The sequence below is a fragment of the Centruroides vittatus genome, unplaced genomic scaffold (assembly GCF_030686945.1).
Source record: "Centruroides vittatus isolate TY-2023 unplaced genomic scaffold, ASM3068694v2 contig_3175, whole genome shotgun sequence".
NCBI lineage: Eukaryota > Metazoa > Arthropoda > Arachnida > Scorpiones > Buthidae > Centruroides > Centruroides vittatus.
In genome coordinates this window covers 680000-698808 of record NW_027122041.1, presented here as the reverse complement: position 1 = coordinate 698808, position 18809 = coordinate 680000, and the positions used below count along the sequence as shown (strand labels likewise).

General features: G+C 27.1%; 1 protein-coding gene across 1 annotated transcript; it reads left to right on the top strand.

Annotated features, from left to right (window-relative positions):
• Positions 1-239: 239 nt before the first annotated feature.
• LOC136973441 (stearoyl-CoA desaturase 5-like) lies at positions 240-7242 on the top strand. The gene is made up of 6 exons (XM_067268163.1): positions 240-299; positions 4410-4573; positions 6020-6225; positions 6302-6432; positions 6515-6720; positions 6804-7242. Exons 1-6 carry the CDS (start codon positions 240-242, stop codon positions 7240-7242), a joined length of 1206 nt encoding a protein of 401 aa, XP_067124264.1.
• The last annotated feature ends 11567 nt before the right edge of the window (positions 7243-18809 follow it).

The window sequence follows — 18809 nt, the reverse complement described above, 5'->3', positions numbered from 1 at the left end:
CTAGCTAAGAACTTTTATATTAGTATTTTAGCTTGTAGAACATAAAAAAATAATGATTTTTCTATACATGAAAATAAATCTGTTCAAAAAATTAATGCAAACTGATTAGTGGGGCAAGTCTACCTACGGGCAGGTAGTGCAGTGTATATATATATAACAGCAAAAAAATTAAACTTTAAGTTTATAGTTTTTTATAGACCAATGTCCACTACACTCTTGCTCCATTCTTGACCGTAATCATGGCTAACCGGTTATTAAAACCGTATTTATTAACTGGCTTTCTGTATAAAATTCTTGTGGTTAGTCAGTGGAGGTACTTTTTGTTTTAATTTATTTGAAAATTAAATAATTGTTTGCAACTTAAATATATTATTATATTTATGAAAACCATAAATTAATTTTTAAGTTAATTACAAGATTCACGAAAGATATTCACAAAACAATGTTGTATTATAGAGGTATTTTGATAGTTTTTTCGTCAAACAAGTATATAATTTATAATGTATTGTTTAATCATTTTTGGCATAAAAAGTAAAAAAATTAGAGATACACTTTTTCTGTATTTATTTTTTTTTTAATTTTTAAATACATAAGTAGCGTAACCGGGGAGAGCCCCTTCTCGATTATTCTAGTGACAGTTACACGTCTTTCTTTTCCTGGTCCCCGCTCAACTTCTTCTTTAAGATGTGTTTATCAAAAACTTACTGTTTCAAAAAATTATTTGTCTTCAACTTCTTCAATAAGTGTTGTCTTTCCTTGATAAGATCCAAGAATTCTGAATGATTTCCGGAATGCATGTAGAATAATTGGGTGACGTCAAGGAAAGGGAATTCTAATGTGTAATCGAGCAGATTGCTATGAAAAGAGAAATGTAGAAAATATAACATGATGTTTACAAATCCATAAGTTGAGGAGAGAAAGAAGAATGTGGTTTATTGACAATAAAAATGATACAAACGAGACTTTAACAAATTTATAATTTAAATAAATAAATAAATAATTGATAAAGTACTAGTAGACGAGATAAGTTTAAATTAAGTTAAGGACACAAAGGCATATTAATTAAATTCTACTAAATAAGTTTTAATAGATTATTTAAAGTAGGCTATATAAAAAAAAAACATGTTTCTTCAATGAAATCTTTTCACTTTAAGTTTGAATTATCAACTAATAATTCAAAGTTTTTTTAAAAAATAAACTAGGAATTTTTTAATAAATTCTTTAATGTCACCCGTTGAAATTTTATTTATAAATAATAATATTAGTTTAAGTTCATTTTATTTTATTTATTTTTCGTTTTAAGTTCTTTTCGCCCTTTAGGCACTAAGATTAATCATACTCATCGTGGGTTTGACCAGACCCACAAAGGGATGACCGAATAAGTGAGGAACGACGACTGCACACAAATTTTTTTCAGGTTTATTTTATTATTATTTTTTAAATGGAGACTAATACCGTAATGAAGAAGTAGGTCATTTAAAGATAAAGGTTTACTTATATTGTTTTTATGAAAATAATTTCATGATGTATCCACACTTATGAAGCTTATGCTATTTGGGTTAATGTTACCTATGGTTCCAAAATGGCGGCTCGTGTCTGATTCCAGCAAATAGAAGAAGGTAAACAGTGGGTACGCACGTTCTAACCTAACCTAACCTATTCTAATAAATTACCATAATTATTACCAACAAAATTATCAGAATAGGTTAGGTTAGAACGTGCGTACCCACTGTTTACCTTCTTCTATTTGCTGGAATCAGACACGAGCCGCCATTTTGGAACCATAGGTAACATTAACCGCTATTTGTAATTAGAAATATGTAATTGTAAAAATTACACAAAGAAAAAATAATTTATATTTTAAAATAAAGCATTTGTATTTACACTTTGATCGTTCGTTAGTCTATCCATTACCTTTTAATAATTATTAAAAAGAAACTTGAATACAGTCTCTGAAATTCGCACTAAATCAAATATAGTGCTAACTGAAATCCCTCAAACAATGAGTTATAAATTATATATAGTCTTCACATAAGCTTGAGTTCGAAATTCATGTGATAGCAATGTTTTCAGTACAAAATAGTACATGTAATAACATATAGATACTATTTCTATTTAATATTTATGGGGAAGATCCGTTCATATATATTCATTAACGCTTTAAGACACTATTTAAAAGAACGTTAAATCGGCTTGACAGTACATAAATTTAAATTCTTATAACAATTATAGAGAATTGTTTTAATTATTTAATGTATGTGTAATCATTCTGTAAATATTTCAAAACATAATAATAAATAATTTAATAATGAATGAAGTTAATTAATTTAATATGAAATTTATGTATTTCCAAGAATTCTATGCAATTGTTTGAATATTTGTAACCCTGATTATTTTTAGTACAATAATTTATAATTTGTCAATTAGAAAATTATTATTTTTTTAATATTAATAATAATTTAATTTAATAAAAAATAACATAATTTACAAATAAAATTAATTAAAGTATATTTTTATAGAAACTAATAAAACAAATTTCTATTAGAAATTAATTTTAAAATCTAATTTCTGTACAAAAATTCTCAATGAAAGCATTTGAATATTTGGCTAAGGGGAAATTCATGGTATATTAGGTACTTGAAATACATTAACGTGTACTTGAAATACATTAACAAATCTACTACTAAATATATTTTAAATGTATTTAGTAGTTAACTGTAGTAATAGTAGTAGTTATAAAATATTTTATAAAAACCAATTTATTTACATTAAATATGTAAAATGATTAATATAATATTAAAATATAGTTAAGAAATTAATGATAATTTCTATATTTTAAGCGATAAGTACAATAGACTCCCGATGTTATGACCTATCTCATTACTGAAGTCATTATGAGAGCCGTCGTAAATCGAACATTTGATATCCCGCAGGCTCAATGTCTTAAATTGAGATTGTATTCCTGGCAGTGCATAATAGCACATAGAGGTGGTTAATAAAAAATATGGCTCTTATATAATCGTAATAAAAAATTTATATAGTCATAAATGCGACTATATAAATTTAAAAAAATATTTTAAAATAATTTTAGATTATTTGCATGTTTCTTAATAATTAAAAAGTAAATGATGGTTTTAGACAGAGTGATCTAGATAAATCACCGGGACTTTGCTCTGTTAAGCAATTTAAATTTTTTTAAAAATTTACCAAGATTTCTATTTCTAAATGTCCTTAACAGTATTTAGACACTACTTTTTAGATTTTAAGGTTTTTCTTTCTTTCTTTCTTTCTTTTAATCGATACTCACTAAAATAATATATGCACACAATGATTGTCAAGTCGAATAATAATATTTATTGACATGTGTCAAAGGATGCCATGCCTCTTTCCAAAGCATGTTTCAAGCACCCTAAATTAATAAACAATAGTTATATAAATTAAACAATATATACACAAATGTATAAATAATTATTTTTGTTGTTCACCCATTTTTTAAATTCATAATTTTTATTATGAAATTGTAAATTTATTTCTAAATTTAAATAAATAAATATACAGGTTGTCTTACAAATCCAGAACAGTGATGGCGAACCTTTTTCGAAAGGTGGATCAAAATTGATTTCGAAATTTACTAACTTCGAAACGCAGTTCTGATATTTAATTTTACTAATTAAAAAACTAACAAAAATGCTTACAAGTTTTACTTTATTCAACTGTTTAGTCTATAGCAGAAAAATAAGAATAAACTCAATATAAGTGAAAAGAAAATAGGCTAATGTAGTTATAACAGAACCAAATACTTCAATTTAATGAGAAATCTGCTTCTATTTATTTGATACACTAATACTTCTATCTGACGTTTATAGTTAGTAGCTTTTAAGACTTCAGGACAGCTCTAGAACCTTGCTTTCACACTACATATAAAAAATGTATGATAAGTTTTTAAAACTTTGCATAATTTATAAAAACCTGAGAGTATCCTGAAATCACCTGTAAGATATGAGTTCTCCATCTACGGTCTATAGCTGTAGGAGTTAAGTTGATCTGTTTATTCTTTTGTAGGTAAAGCATGGCGCTGAGTAAGAATAAATTCAAATTACAGTACTTTGATGGTGAGGATCCACAGTCAGCGTGAAGTAACCAGTCTGCATCGTTAATGATACATAATAATCTGTTAAACTCTTTGACAACTTCACGCTGACTGCGGCTCTCCCTATCAAAATAATTTGAATTTATTCATCCTTACTCAGCGCCATGCTTTAACTGCAAAAGAATAAACGAATATCAACTTAACTCTATGGTTCCACACTTAGGGGACACCCTGTCCCATAATTCTAGACACATTAAGTTTATATATAATTCTAGACACATTAAGTTTATATATAAATTATAAAAAAAAATCGTTATAGAATTATTTCCGGTTTTACCACTTGTTAACATCTTTGAATGCAGTAAGTTCAAGGACTAAAGAAAGTGACCCACTTAAAGAGTTTTGTGGTCGTTCACCTATATCAAGGTTTTATAAATCATTTCCTAAGAGTAAACCTCGTTTCTACCAACAATTCTTCAGAAAGTAAAACTGTAAACAATAGATATTTTACAAAATACTCTTTTGTGCTATTTTCACTTATTAAAAGACATACAGAAAATCTGTTTTAAAGAATGTTTTTAATTAGTTAGCTTATTATTGCAAAACACTCTTTGTTTAGAAGGCTTACTTAGCAAAACTTTAAAAACATATAATTTTAAACATTGTTAAATGGTAGAACTTTCATATCGAAGAAAGTCACTTAGAATTATGTCTTAGGTATAAATTATTGCTCTTCCAAAGAAGAGAGAGAGGAAAGAGAAAGGAAGTTATTCTAGGAAAGAGTGGTTCGAACACATGAAGCAGGGAACAAGACTTGAGATGGAGTGTGCTTCAGACAGAATTTTTTTATTTTCTTCCTTCTCTCCATAGTCCAGTTTGAACCGTCAAGACAATCTAGAAGACAACCAATAGAAAACTTCTCCATCTCTGTTCTTGCATTTTCTCGTTAGATCCTACAGGGTTGATTCAGTCCACTTGACAGAATTATATGTATACATTTAAGACATTTATATGTATATACAGTATATACAAATGTCTTAAATATTTACAAATAAAGACACACATATATAAGGAGCACTACATAAACTTATATGAGCATCACATAAACTTATCTCCATGGCATTATGACATCACATAGATTATATATTTAAAATATTCATAATACTATAATACTAGATAGTCAACAATCAAATCTGAAAGATCAATTGTGTTAGGAGTTGAATAGCTGTATTTATACGTAGAATAACACACCTTAACATAATTCAAATTTATGATAGACACTTCTTAGTATAATATAATTCTCACTATTTAAAAGCTTTACTATTATAGTCTTTAATTTAGTGCCTAACATAAAAAGTGACATATTAAATATATTTATAATGTCATAACACTTCTGCATTAAAATGTAGACACACATAACCGGATATTTGCAACCTAAACTACTCGAGCTTCTAACTTAAAAATTTTTAATAAAATTTAATTAATAGGTATTAATTTAATTAAAGGTTAATTATAAACTAAAATGCGATATTAATAACTTCGCATAGATCTATAATTAACTGCATAAGAATTCAATCAGTTGGAGAAAGTAGAAAACGTCGACGTCATTATTAAATACCTTGACATAGTTTTTATCTGTATTTTTGGATTTTAGATTACATTGTACAGTACATATATATATATTTATGGTATGTGTCTGTGTACGTAAGCGTGCACATACATCTAAGCTATATATATATAAAGGAATTAAACACTAGTCGTATCACTTAATTGAACCCTTTCGAAGAGAGTGGTCTTCTAATATAGCATGTGCAATACAGTTTGAATACATATAAAGTAATTTCAACTTAAATTATTTCTACAAGTTTATATTCATTTTTCGATATTGAATTTGTACTCATTTTAATTATTATAATTTTTTTTGTACAGAATGTCTAGAATTAGAAACTCATCCTACTCAGGAGCTACTACTCAAGTTATTCAGGAGACACAGATCATTGAGAAACCTCAAAAGAAAGAATACAAAGCACAAATAGTGTGGAGTAATGTGGCTTTTGTGGTTATTGTACATTCGTCTGCCCTTTATGGGCTATATTTAGCTTTTACATCTGCCAAGTGGCTTACAATACTTTACGGTGAGTTGTGCTTTATATTTAGTTCGATATTTAATAATTTTAGGCATTATTAATAAATTAAAATTTAATTTTATAGGTACTTATCTCTATGTGATAACTGGTTTGGGTATCACAGCTGGAGTACATAGGCTATGGGCTCATAAAGCTTATAAAGCAAAATGGCCATTGAGATTATTATTAGCATATTGGAATACTATTGCATTTCAGGTATGACATACTGAAAATTTAATACATTTTGATAATACTTTAAATATATTGCTCTTTCTTATGTACCTATGGTTCTTTATAGAAATCTGTGTTTGAATGGTCACGAGATCATAGAGTCCATCATAAATTTTCTGAAACTGATGCGGATCCACACAATGTTAATAGAGGATTTTTCTTCGCTCACGTTGGATGGTTAATGCTCAGAAAACACCCCGAAGTAAGAAGCAAAGGAAGCGTTATTGATTTAAGTGATTTGGAGAACGATCCAATCGTACGGTTTCAGAAAAAGTAAGCATAATTCTTCCAAATTTTCTTTCAATTTACATATATTAAATTCAGTATAAATATTAACAAATTTAATTTTATTAAAGGTACTACCCTTTCTTGGTCGTTCTCTGTTGCTTTTACATACCAACAATATTACCTAATTGGTTATGGGGTGAATCATATTGGAATGCATTTTTTGTATCTGGAATGTTGAGATATTGTCTTGTACTTAATGGAACGTGGTTAGTCAATAGTGGAGCCCATATGTGGGGTTATCGTCCTTATAACCGTTTCATTAATCCTGCTGATAATAAGCTTATACATATTGGCACTGTAGGAGAAGGTTATCATAATTATCATCATACATTTCCTTGGGACTATTCAGCTAGCGAATTAGGCTATACATTAAGTTTGACAACAAAATTTATTGATCTCATGGCATGGATGGGTTTGGCTTACGATTTGAAAACTGTATCTCCGGAGATAATTAAGCGCCGTAAAGAAACAACTGGAGATGGTACCGTTTACAACCGGAGATGGTAATTTCATAAATCATATTATGCTTATAGGCCTAATAAATTAGTCGAAATTGATAACTTGAAGGATTTTAAGTCAGTGTGATGTCAAATTTCAATGTATGTCAAAGAACTCACTCTCAAATTTTGGGATGTTTTTTAATTAATAATCCACATTTGATTATTAATTTACAATTTGTACTGTACATTATGTGAATTTATATACTTTGTATTTTACAATTAAGTTTTAAGTAAAATAAATAATAATTTATGTATATAAACATAGTTGTTGCGTTTAATCAAATATATTAAATACATCCTATTTTATGAATCACGAAGCATTAAATAGCCCTAAATATTGAATTTATAAATTTTTAAAGGTTTAAAAATATAATTTTTTAAAATTATCTTACGAATCTTTAATTTTCTCAATTTTATTAATTTAATTACATGTATAAATTAAGATTAAAACCAGTTAAAATAGTGACATTAAATTTATTTAAGTATAAAACAAGTTTTCTGAACGAATAATTTAAAAGATAGATTTAATATGTTTTTCAACAAGTGTTTTATTAATATATAAAAAGTTATTTAGTTCAGATTATTTGCATTAATCTTACAAATAAGTAAATATACAATTATTCCTTCAATATTAAGCAATAAGATATTCACATATATAATTATTTTCAGAAGAAACAAATATATTTATGCATCCTGTTGTACCATTTAAGATTTTATTATGCTTCAAATATTTTGCTTAAACTGTAAGTGATTTCATTTAGTTTATGATTGACTACGGAATTTCCCTTAAGCTGCATTTTAATATATTTTGGCAAATGGCATATTCGTGCTTAAATAATGTTTCGACAGACAGTATAAGCTATTGAATTTGTAGAAATATTAGTTACTTTTCTTGAATTTCTTGAAATTTCGACTCTTCTCAACTCTTCAATCTCTACATTTTCATAGAAAGTAGTCCGTCATGCTTGACGGGAGAATTTCTAGTATTTAAATAGTAATTTTACTTAGCTAACTATTGAAATGTGAAATTTAAGTTTCTGCGATTTAATTTCCCACTTTGTCAGTTTACTTTACTATTTTATAAAATTTAAGTCTTATAACCAAACGGTCAGTAGAACCATTTATCTTGGGAATTTTATGTTTTATTATATTGGGGTTGAAAGGTCAGTGGCCAGAGATTCTCTTCATCTCTGAGAGCAATGAAAACGTTAATACTTATAAAGTTTACTACCAATTTATCAACCTTATTATTTCCCATTTACCACTCTTTACTTCAATGTATGAATAAAGTATTAATATACAGTATTTTAAAATATTCATTTAAATAAAAATTATAGGCTAAATACCATGAAGAATAAGGTCAAACTGATTTTGCTTAAAAATCAGTTTGACCTTATTCTTCATGATATTTTTTATATTGTCTTCACTTTCAAATTTTCAAAACTTAATTTTTTTCCTTCAGATTTTATCAGACTTAGATTTAATTATAATTAAATTGTGATTATAAGAATAGCCTATACATTTGAATATTTTGAGGAAGATTTGTTTTCTTTTCTTAGCAATAAACTGTTGAAAATTTTCTTAAATAAAACCTAAATAAAAAATTTTGGACTCATGCAAGCAAAAGATTTTTTTACATTCATTTATGAGAGAAATTTAATTCATATGCTTTTTATTTGTTATAAACACATTCAAACCTGTGAACGACGGCCACTAACGAAACATTAAAAAAATGGCCGTTTGGAGGTAACCGTTGTTTAAACTTATTTTGTACGCATTTCAAAAACAAAGTTCGTAAATAATGGCCGCCATTTAATCAGAGGTGATCGTTATTGGAAATTCGATTGTATTTACAAAAAGTACTTGTCCTTAATTTATATAAAATAAAGTTAAATTCAGGTTTAATTATGCAGGCTTAACGAGAGGAACAGGAAGACGGGAATGTTTTCTTGGGGCCCAAGTAAGAATCTAGAATAAAATTTTAATCATGAAGTCAACAAAAATTAATTTATAAAGTTTTAACTGCAGAAAGAAATAGAGAAAGAAAGAAAAATGTGATAAACTTAGAGTGTCACGCGAGAAGGTATGAGGAAATAATCTCCATATAAACAATAGAAGAAAAGAGAAACGATTTGTGGCATAAACTTTTTTTTTTACAAATACACACAAATTTCGATAGAAAGAACAATATAATTATTTAAAAAGACAAGTACAAATACGTAGTATTAAGACAACATGTTAAATTATTATTTTGACAAAAATTTCTCTTATTTCCACATAGAAAATTATACAGATGGTAAGAATTGACGTTATATTATAGCTTTCATTAAGATAAATATTACTCTACTTATTATTTTTTTTTTCGTTTTAACACCGTTACTCAGTTATCACTTAAAAAACTATTTTATTACTTTTTTAAATAATAAATTACTTTATCTGATTACATCAAGACTAAATTGAAACACGAAGGAAATGTTATTCGTGTAATTTATTCGTGATTTATTGATTAATTCACGCAAAAGTACGAAACGGCCTAATTTACTTATTTATTTTAAAATAATCTGATTATTTATTGTTAATATAACTGCCAAGATAATTTTTTATGTATGACTTATATGTGTTATAATACAGTCATTTATATACAACTATGTATAACTATAGTATATATAGATATATAAAACTATATATGTATAGTTCTATATAAATGACAGTATAACATATATAATATATAAATACCTTATATAAAAAATTATCCCGACAGTTATATTATCAATAAATTATCAGATTGTTTAAACACTTAAATAAATTAGGTTATTAGGGAGACATTAAAAAGAGATTACTGTTTAATGCACTTTTTTAATTAAAATATATTTAAGTGAATTAAAAATAAGACTCATTTCTGCATTTTGTAATATATTCTGATAGATATTCTCATATTATTCGTATAAAAAACATTCAAATTTATACTTAAAATTTCAAAAAATTCAGTTATCAATATAATTTCTTTAAGTAAAATTATTATTTTTTTAATTCTATAATATTGCATTTTTTTAGAAGAATCGAGAAAAAAATAACAATATGTATTAATTATTCTCACTTAAAATATTGCTTAATTTATGACTTATAATTTATTAATAATTATGATAAAAAGATCTTCAAATTTTATAAAAATTTTCTCCAAAATTTTCGAAATCAAAAATATAGGCCTATATATTTAAAACAATTTGTTTTTGCTTTTGATTTTATACATCGTATTTTTTTTCCTGTAATATAAATGATACTACTGTCTTTAAATAAGTCTTTACACGTTTCTATTAAACTACTTATCACATAAAAATTAATTTTTAAAAATAATAATCTTTAAAAATTCCAAAATATTGGGGTGACAATAGTGCAAAGTGAATTTCACTTTCGCCTTCAAAGGTAAGTAAAGACATTTTTTGTGTCTGTAAAGATCATCTACACGCACGTTTTTTGTAAATTAACTAAGTTTTTTGTTATTTTTAATACTTCTGTAGCATTAAACTGAGGAGGGGCTTAAACGCTACATAGGCCCGAAATGCATTTGTAATTTCCAATAAAGGAGTACCTAACCTGATAGCTGTGAGGAAGTCTACCGGATTTATTTATTCCGATTAAAGAGACATACATTCATACTAATTTTTACTATAACGTGTGTAAAACTATATATATTTCCATACTTTTTAAAATTAATTACATTGCATGTATGTATGTATGTATGTATATACATTTTATATATACAGTATATGGTTATGTATGAACACCCGGATAACTCGACACCATCGGTTAAGTAGTCACTTTTCTGTGGTCCCGGACGACTTACATAGGCATTAATGTTAAAAAAACTCCGGTTTACTCGACACCGTTTAACTCGTCACCACTGGATAAGTCGACATACTTTTGCCGTCCTACACTCTGATAAGTCGACACCTCTCCTGAAAAACGCACGTGTGGTGCGAACTCATTTTTTTCGGGAGGGGGAGTCGATTTATTTATTAATATATAATTAATATACTGTATATATACATATTAATAAAAATGCCTTAACATTTTATGTATTTTTATGTATAAAATAATAACAGATAAACGAAAAGAAAATATACAATCTACATCAACGTCACACCAGAATCCAATTTTGCATTTTCTCACGCTAGAGGCATTAAGAATCCTTAGATGTTACTTGCCCACAATTAACATTGCGAAGATGATGTTTTCGAAGCGTTCGTGATCGTTGAAAAAAGAAAGTAGAGACGGTTAAGTGCTCAAAACAAATAACACTAAACGAATTTTTAAATTTTTCATCTACAGAATAATTGTAAATGGAGAACACAATGTATTGTAAACCTATACTACTGTATAACGCACTACTGTATTTTTCTAATTGTAGTTTTGTGGTTTTTTTGCAACTTCGCTTTAGTCGTCACATCGGATAACTCGACACATTTCCACTTCCCCTTGGGGTGTCGACTTATGCGGACTCGACTGTATACGTGTGTGTGTGTGTGTGAGTAACGAGACAAATATATTACAAACAAAGAATGACTTTTACTGAATGATATGTTCTACAAAACATTTATGATTTTAAAAAGCCAAAAATTAATCACATGATTTAGAAATTGACAAGTTATAATATTTAATAATATAAATTGACAACTCTATATCTTATAAATCTATATAAGATATAGAGTTGAAAGAAACTCTTAGGAATAATTTTGTTTTAAAATAAATCGTTACAATATTAAATTTTTATTTTAAAATGTAGTCTACAATTTTTTTAATATAATTATATTTTGTCAATTTCTGAATCATATGATTAATTTTTTGGCAAACTCATAAACTTTTTGTGAATCATACCATTCAGTAAAGGTCACTCTGTGTAATATATCTGCCTCATTACTCACGCGAGAAAATTGAAATTGAAATTGCTCTAAAATTTACTATTTAAATTAAGACTGTAGAAAAGTTTTTCTTTAGTTAAATTTATATATAATTTAACACGCATCTTGTTACTTAGCAGTTCATATTGCATTTATTCATACATATTTTAACAACATTAGAATTATAATTGAATGGATTCATTAAATATTAATCATGTTTCGGAAATTCATTTACTTTTATACTGTTAATAAATATACAATCATAGAAGAGGAGAAAAAACAAAAATTGTAAATTTCTCATATTAATGTTTTATATTTCTCGTAGCTATTCATAAGTATGTGCACGGAATATAAACAAAAATATTCACACGCATGTTTATTATACACAGTACACAGACACATTCAGACACGCATCAACACAAATATACACACATAAGCATTCGCAGGCACATACATATACACGGAACATACTATATATATACATATATAACTAAAGGGAGTTCGCAGTTACATATCACTAAGGGAAAGCTGTGAGAGATATATGTGAATAACTATGAAAAATATATAAGTACTGTACTTGTTTACATGTATTTATATGTGAATTCAGATGTTCTGTACTATAAAATTTAAATGTTACTGTTAAAGTACTTGAAGAGTTAGCTTTTAAGTGTGCATATTGCACTGTAATACACTTAACACGATATCATTTGCATAACATTTATGTCTTGTTACATTTACATATATAAATAAAGAAAAATTTATTTTTTAAAATTTAAAAAAAAAACTGTTTCGCTCTAATTTATTCAAATGCAACTTCTTCCATCTTCTGACAATACAGTAATAAACGTTTCCCTGAGAATTTAAAAAAAAACTTTTAACGTTTTATTTTTATTTTTTAATATACTAAACATCAATTTTATAAATTATAACTTAATTGCTTATTTTTAAAAATAGCAATAATTCTGATAGAAAAGTGAAACAGGCATATTCAGGGAAAGAAAGTCAATTATGATCTTTCTTTAAAACTTAAATTAAATAAATAAGATAAGGTGATATTATTTTTGTTACAGCCTTTCTTTCCATTTATATTGGACATCACACTGTACATTCATATATTACAGTACATGTATAGGATCTTTTAATTTTATCTGCAAAAAAGTATATACATGAATCTACACCAAATGCCTTTTTATGATAATACCTGGACATCTATTATAGTAAAAATATCCTTAAATTAATCCCATCATAACAAAGAACGTAAAATTGAATGATTCTTAAATTCGGAAGCATTCTTAACCATTCATTTGTGGAATGACAGTTTTATATTATTATTTCTGTTTATTTTATATTCTGCTAACTGTAAATATATTAATGACGTTTCTGATTTTTAACTACATTATTTTAAATTATATTTAATTTCAATATTTTAATAAATTATTTTAAGCTACATTTTTAATCAAGTTTTTTTTACTAATATTTTTTAAATGTAAAAGTTTTTATAGTTATAAATTTTGCAAAATTTCTTTACTTAAGTCATTAGAAATTTTTACTATTTTAATTTTTAATAAAAATCAATTTTATCACTTATAATTTTATTTACTTTTCTTAAAAATTAAACATATTCGGAAAGGAGTAAAAATATTCTTATCCGGATTTCATACCTCATATTTAATTAAGATAAAAATCACGAATAATCCCTGAATGAAAGATTAAAATAGATATTTTTTTAATGTTAAAGATTCCTTTATTCATTATAAAAGTAGTTCAAGGATGCGAAAGGTAATCTTATATTTAACTTTTTATTTCCTTCTTGATATATTTATAAATCAGATTAAGAAAAAATTAAATTTTACCTCCTTACACCAATTTACTTTCAGAAATTTCAGCTGTCATTTGTTCTGGAACTATTGTCGAAAGAAAACAGTTCATGGTCATAAATTTTCATGTCTCTTTTGTTTAAATTTATACTTTAAAAAGTACAAGAAATTTGTCAATAAATTTTGTGTTTAAAGTACTTTCAAAATTTGTTTTTATTATTCTAATTTATTTTATGAACATTTTAGAACAAGAAAAATATAAAAATTCTAGAGGCTAGCATTTAACACCAAAAAAAAATGCGTTATTTTATTAAAATAATTCAAGTTTTTTGCACTTTTAAGTCGTTAAATATCAATTTTTACTTTTATAAAGCGATAAAAATATTGCTTTAATTTAAAAATCGGGTAGTATTTAACACTAAAATATTATATTTACTAAAAATACTTAATATTTATTGAAATTTTCAGCTTTATAAATTAGTAAAAGGCTTTCAACTAACACAATATATCAATACGTAGCGCTACTTTTTAGTTTATACAGTTCATCGTATAACCCTGTTCACCATTTTACCTTCATTTATCTTATAAGTTATTTAAAAATATCGAAAGTGTAATATTCAAACTTGGCTGCTGGCGATTTTTTTTGTGGATGCTCGTTAACGTCTTTTACAATTTAATACATATATTTTAAAGTTGTAGAGAGGATATAGTATTCAAATGGAGAAAACTGATTATAGTTTAGTGTTAAAATTGATTATCTGTTTGTTGTTAATGGCCGAAATAGAATTTAATCCAGGTCCTTTATCCCGTTCACCTCAAGAAAGTGCCTGTTTAGATATGCAAAAGAGGGGGCGAGATCGACCACGTAAAGAGAATATTCAAACTATAAAACATTTATTTATCTACCTTAGAGCTGTAAAAAAATGATTTTGTATAATTTATTATAATTTTTACATTTAGAATAGATAAAATTGTTAAATTTTATTTTATTTATATTCTAAATATAACATAATAAATATTTAGATATAGATATAAATTTGTCATTGAATATATATGGAATAAACTTTCACTAGTAATCACCTTGAATGAGTCAGAAAAATAACTACTTTAACATGAAAAGTGGGTCGCATTTTAAAAAGGTTTTTTAAAGTGTATTTTAAATATTTTAGGAAGTATTTTTAGAATATCAATATAATGTATTAACAGAATTTCTGAATATAATATTTTAATTTTTTTAAATAACAAAATAAATCTTTTAACTAAATAAATAAGTAAAAATCTTAAATGCGAGATAAAGTTTTTTATTTTTTAATTTTGGAAGTTTTAAGTTTAAAAATTACACCTTTTTAGAAAACATTTAAATATTTTATTTTATAAAATGGTGGTTCAAAGTCAATTAATTTTGTTATTAAATATAAATACATACTGTAGATAAAAATACACGCATACTTATAACATTGTTAATTGACTTAGGGGAACCCTGCAGACGAAACATGAGATCAGTCTTTTAAAGTTTAAAAGTAATTTCTTCATATACAGGTTAGTTCATACATAACCATATCACTGTAGTATATAATAATGTATATGTCATTGTTTGCTTGCGTGTTTCGGGTACATTTGTGAAATTTTTATTTTATTTTACTTTTTTTTTTTATTCTTCTTGAAAGTTTCAAAGTTGGAAGAAACAACATAATTTTAAAACTAGAACTGAATTAATTAACATTTTAAAATAATTTAGGCCTAATTAATTACAATTTAACGGCGATTATAGAGTTATAAACTTTCCATCGTTTTTTATCAATATGTTTTATAAAATATGTTATATAATTAATCTATTGTTGTTGTTGCTGTAGTTGGAAAAAAATCTCAGTAATAAAATTAAAATACAATTATCACATTTTATTCGCGTAAGTAATTGAAATTTATTCGTGATAGTGGCTAACTGACTTTTGAATCACTCGCTATATTTTAATATTTTCAAATCAAATCAAATCAAAGTTTATTTAGCGTATAAAGCTTTCGCCTGTTATAAGGACGTGATTTATTAATACAACATGTTCTTCCACCACCATTAAAACCTTCTTCATGTAGATATTTAACACTGGTTATCTAACATGTAGTGTAAACAATTACTAATTTACTCCAAGTTTTTATTCACACGCTGCTTCGCATGGTTATATAACCTAAAGTTAGTATTGATGTTTGCTTTGTCAAGGAACTTATACATATCCTTTACATTAGAGCAGTTGATTAATCGACCAATATCAGAGTTTTGAATATTCTCATTTCCGTTGCAATCTTCACAAAAAATATGAAATTTTGATAATGTCTTACTACAACTTGAGCATTTGAATTGAGAGTAATCTAAGAATTTGTCATTAATAATTATCCCGCTTTTATTTAGTCTTAACTGTACAAAGAATTTTTTAACATTAAATGCAAGATTTGTCAGCATATAATTATTATTTGATGGATAATTTAAAATTATTTTATACCAACTTGTATTATTTCGTTTCTGCCTGTCTTCGATATCTTGGACAATGGAATTTTCCATTAATTTATGTAATAATTTACTTTGCTGTTCATTGATATTTGTTTGATCCATAAATAGACTCATCGAGAATCCGTATGAGTTAAATATCTTCGATAGTTGTACAATCCAGTTTCGTTTTAAATCCGTAACCCTTGATTTTTGATATAATACATTCAATAATTTTGTGGTTAAATCTTCAGCATTTATAATTTTTTTGTAGAAATTTTACATACCTTTTATTAGTATGGTGTTTAATTTATATCTACTCAGTTCCAATCTTAGAGCGCTACCGGGAATATTGTATTTTAATTGGAAAATTCTACGAATAAAACTATTTTGTACTTTTTCAAAATCATTGAATTTACCTGTACTCCAGATTTGAGATGCGTAACACATCGAATTAATGATAATTGAATTAAAGAGTTGAAAATGTATTTCCAAATTCTTCATTTTGGCTTTACAGAATAACACTATCAGATTATTTATAAAATTTTTTGCCTTTATTATTGATCTTTTATAGTGTTTATCAAATGATAAATTAGGAGTGAATATTATTCCCAAGAATTTGACTTCATTAACTATTTTCACTTCTTCTTTCTTAATATAGAAGCACATGTGTTTTTTGGATAAATTACTACCGTTTCGAAAAATCATTATGACTGATTTTTTTGGGATTTATTTTGACCTTTAGATCTTCCAAGTATTCAGATATCTGTTGGATTTTCCTGCGAAGTTCAGCAGCCGTTGGAGCAACTAATACAATGTCGTCTGCGTATGTGATTGAGTGTATCGTTTGGTTGTCAATTTGAATGCCGTCTTCGTCTCTTACAAAACATTTATTTAAATCAAATAGATAAAAATTAAAAAGATAAGGACACAAAAAGGTCTCTCTGTAATAGACCTCTATATGTTATAAACGGTGACCAGACCTTATTATCTTGGCGAATACGAAGGGGTTAAAGTTGGTGCGTCCGATTTATTGAAAAAGGTTAACATCGAAGAACTCGAAGCGGCGGTACGATCGGCATTTTTATGTTTTTCAGACTTTAAATGCTGTTCAATATCACTGGCACCACCATGGGAAACGCTAAATTCTGTACGACACTTTTCACATCTGACATCTGAGGGAGTATTTATTTGCTTGATAAACGGATATTTTGCTTGTAAGTTAACATTGAACGTACACTTGCGTTTCGGCATTTTAACTTATGATTCCAAAACAAAAGAAGTTTAAGTTATTTACTAGGTAGACGAGCATCAAACAACAACAAAACAAGTATCGAGAAGTGGGCGAACGAAAAATCTGCCAAACAATTAGTCAACAAAGCGCGAGCGATGACGTCTTCGCCACTCTCCGCTATCGTCGCGTCAACCGACGACGCGGTTTGCTCTCGCACACCGATCGCGTCCGGCCGCCGGCGCGACGGCCGTCCGACCGGCTCGACTACTCAAATTTTCGCGCGGTTTCAGAAAACGGGACAATTTTGCGTCCCAGAGTTCATTTCAAGGACACCGGGACTCGTAACTCTAAAAAGGGACAGTCCCGTTCAAAACGGGACGTCTGGTCACGTTAATTATGACGCAAATATAAGTCACTAATTTGTTTTTGGAGAAGTTATGCTCATAAACATAAATATTAAGGTTAGAGAAATGCCAGGAATTATTAAATTCGTTAAAGAACTCAACCAAGATAACTTCCGTGTTAATCAAACACAATATATGAAATTATAGTAAACTTTCAAGAAAAATGATTTTATGAATTCCTATAACATCAGAATCACATGTTAAAATGTTTTCTGAATAATTTAATATTTCCTTGTGTATGACAGGAAAGTCCCTCCCTGTGTGGGTATAGAAAGTGGGGGGAAAATGTTCTCTGGGTAATAATGAACATGAATTTCAGGAAAAAATAATTGTTTCTTCCTTTCATACATTTTACTTCTACCAAACATCACCATTCCAGTTCAGATACAAATGGTTCCTATTTGAGTAAAAACAATCCAAAAGAAATGGATCCTAGAAACATTACAGGGATTGTTCCTAGATATATTTACCTAGACCCTTTAAAACTTACTTCTGCAATGCTAAATGATTGGAAAAACTAGGAATATTATCCTAAAATGGTATTTAAAATCAATGTTTTTGTAACAATAGACAAAAAATGCACATAAAGTATTAGATGTAGCCGTTTTGCTGCCAATCGCATGAGCCGAAATCTGTGCGTAATCAGTCTGTCTGATCGCGTTTAGGCAAGCCGTTTTCACCGGAAGCATTGTGAGACCACCCCTTTCTCCATGATACATAAGAATAACCAGTTGCCTGGTTT

Coding starts and splice junctions, on each gene's coding strand:
- LOC136973441 (XM_067268163.1), top strand. CDS start 240: ATGGCTAACCGGTTATTAAAACCGTATTTATTAACTGGCTTTCTGTAT. Junction 300..4,409: donor TTCTGTATAAAATTCTTGTG/GTTAGTCAGTGG, acceptor AAATCGTTATAG/AATTATTTCCGGTTTTACCA. Junction 6,226..6,301: donor GTGGCTTACAATACTTTACG/GTGAGTTGTGCT, acceptor TTAATTTTATAG/GTACTTATCTCTATGTGATA.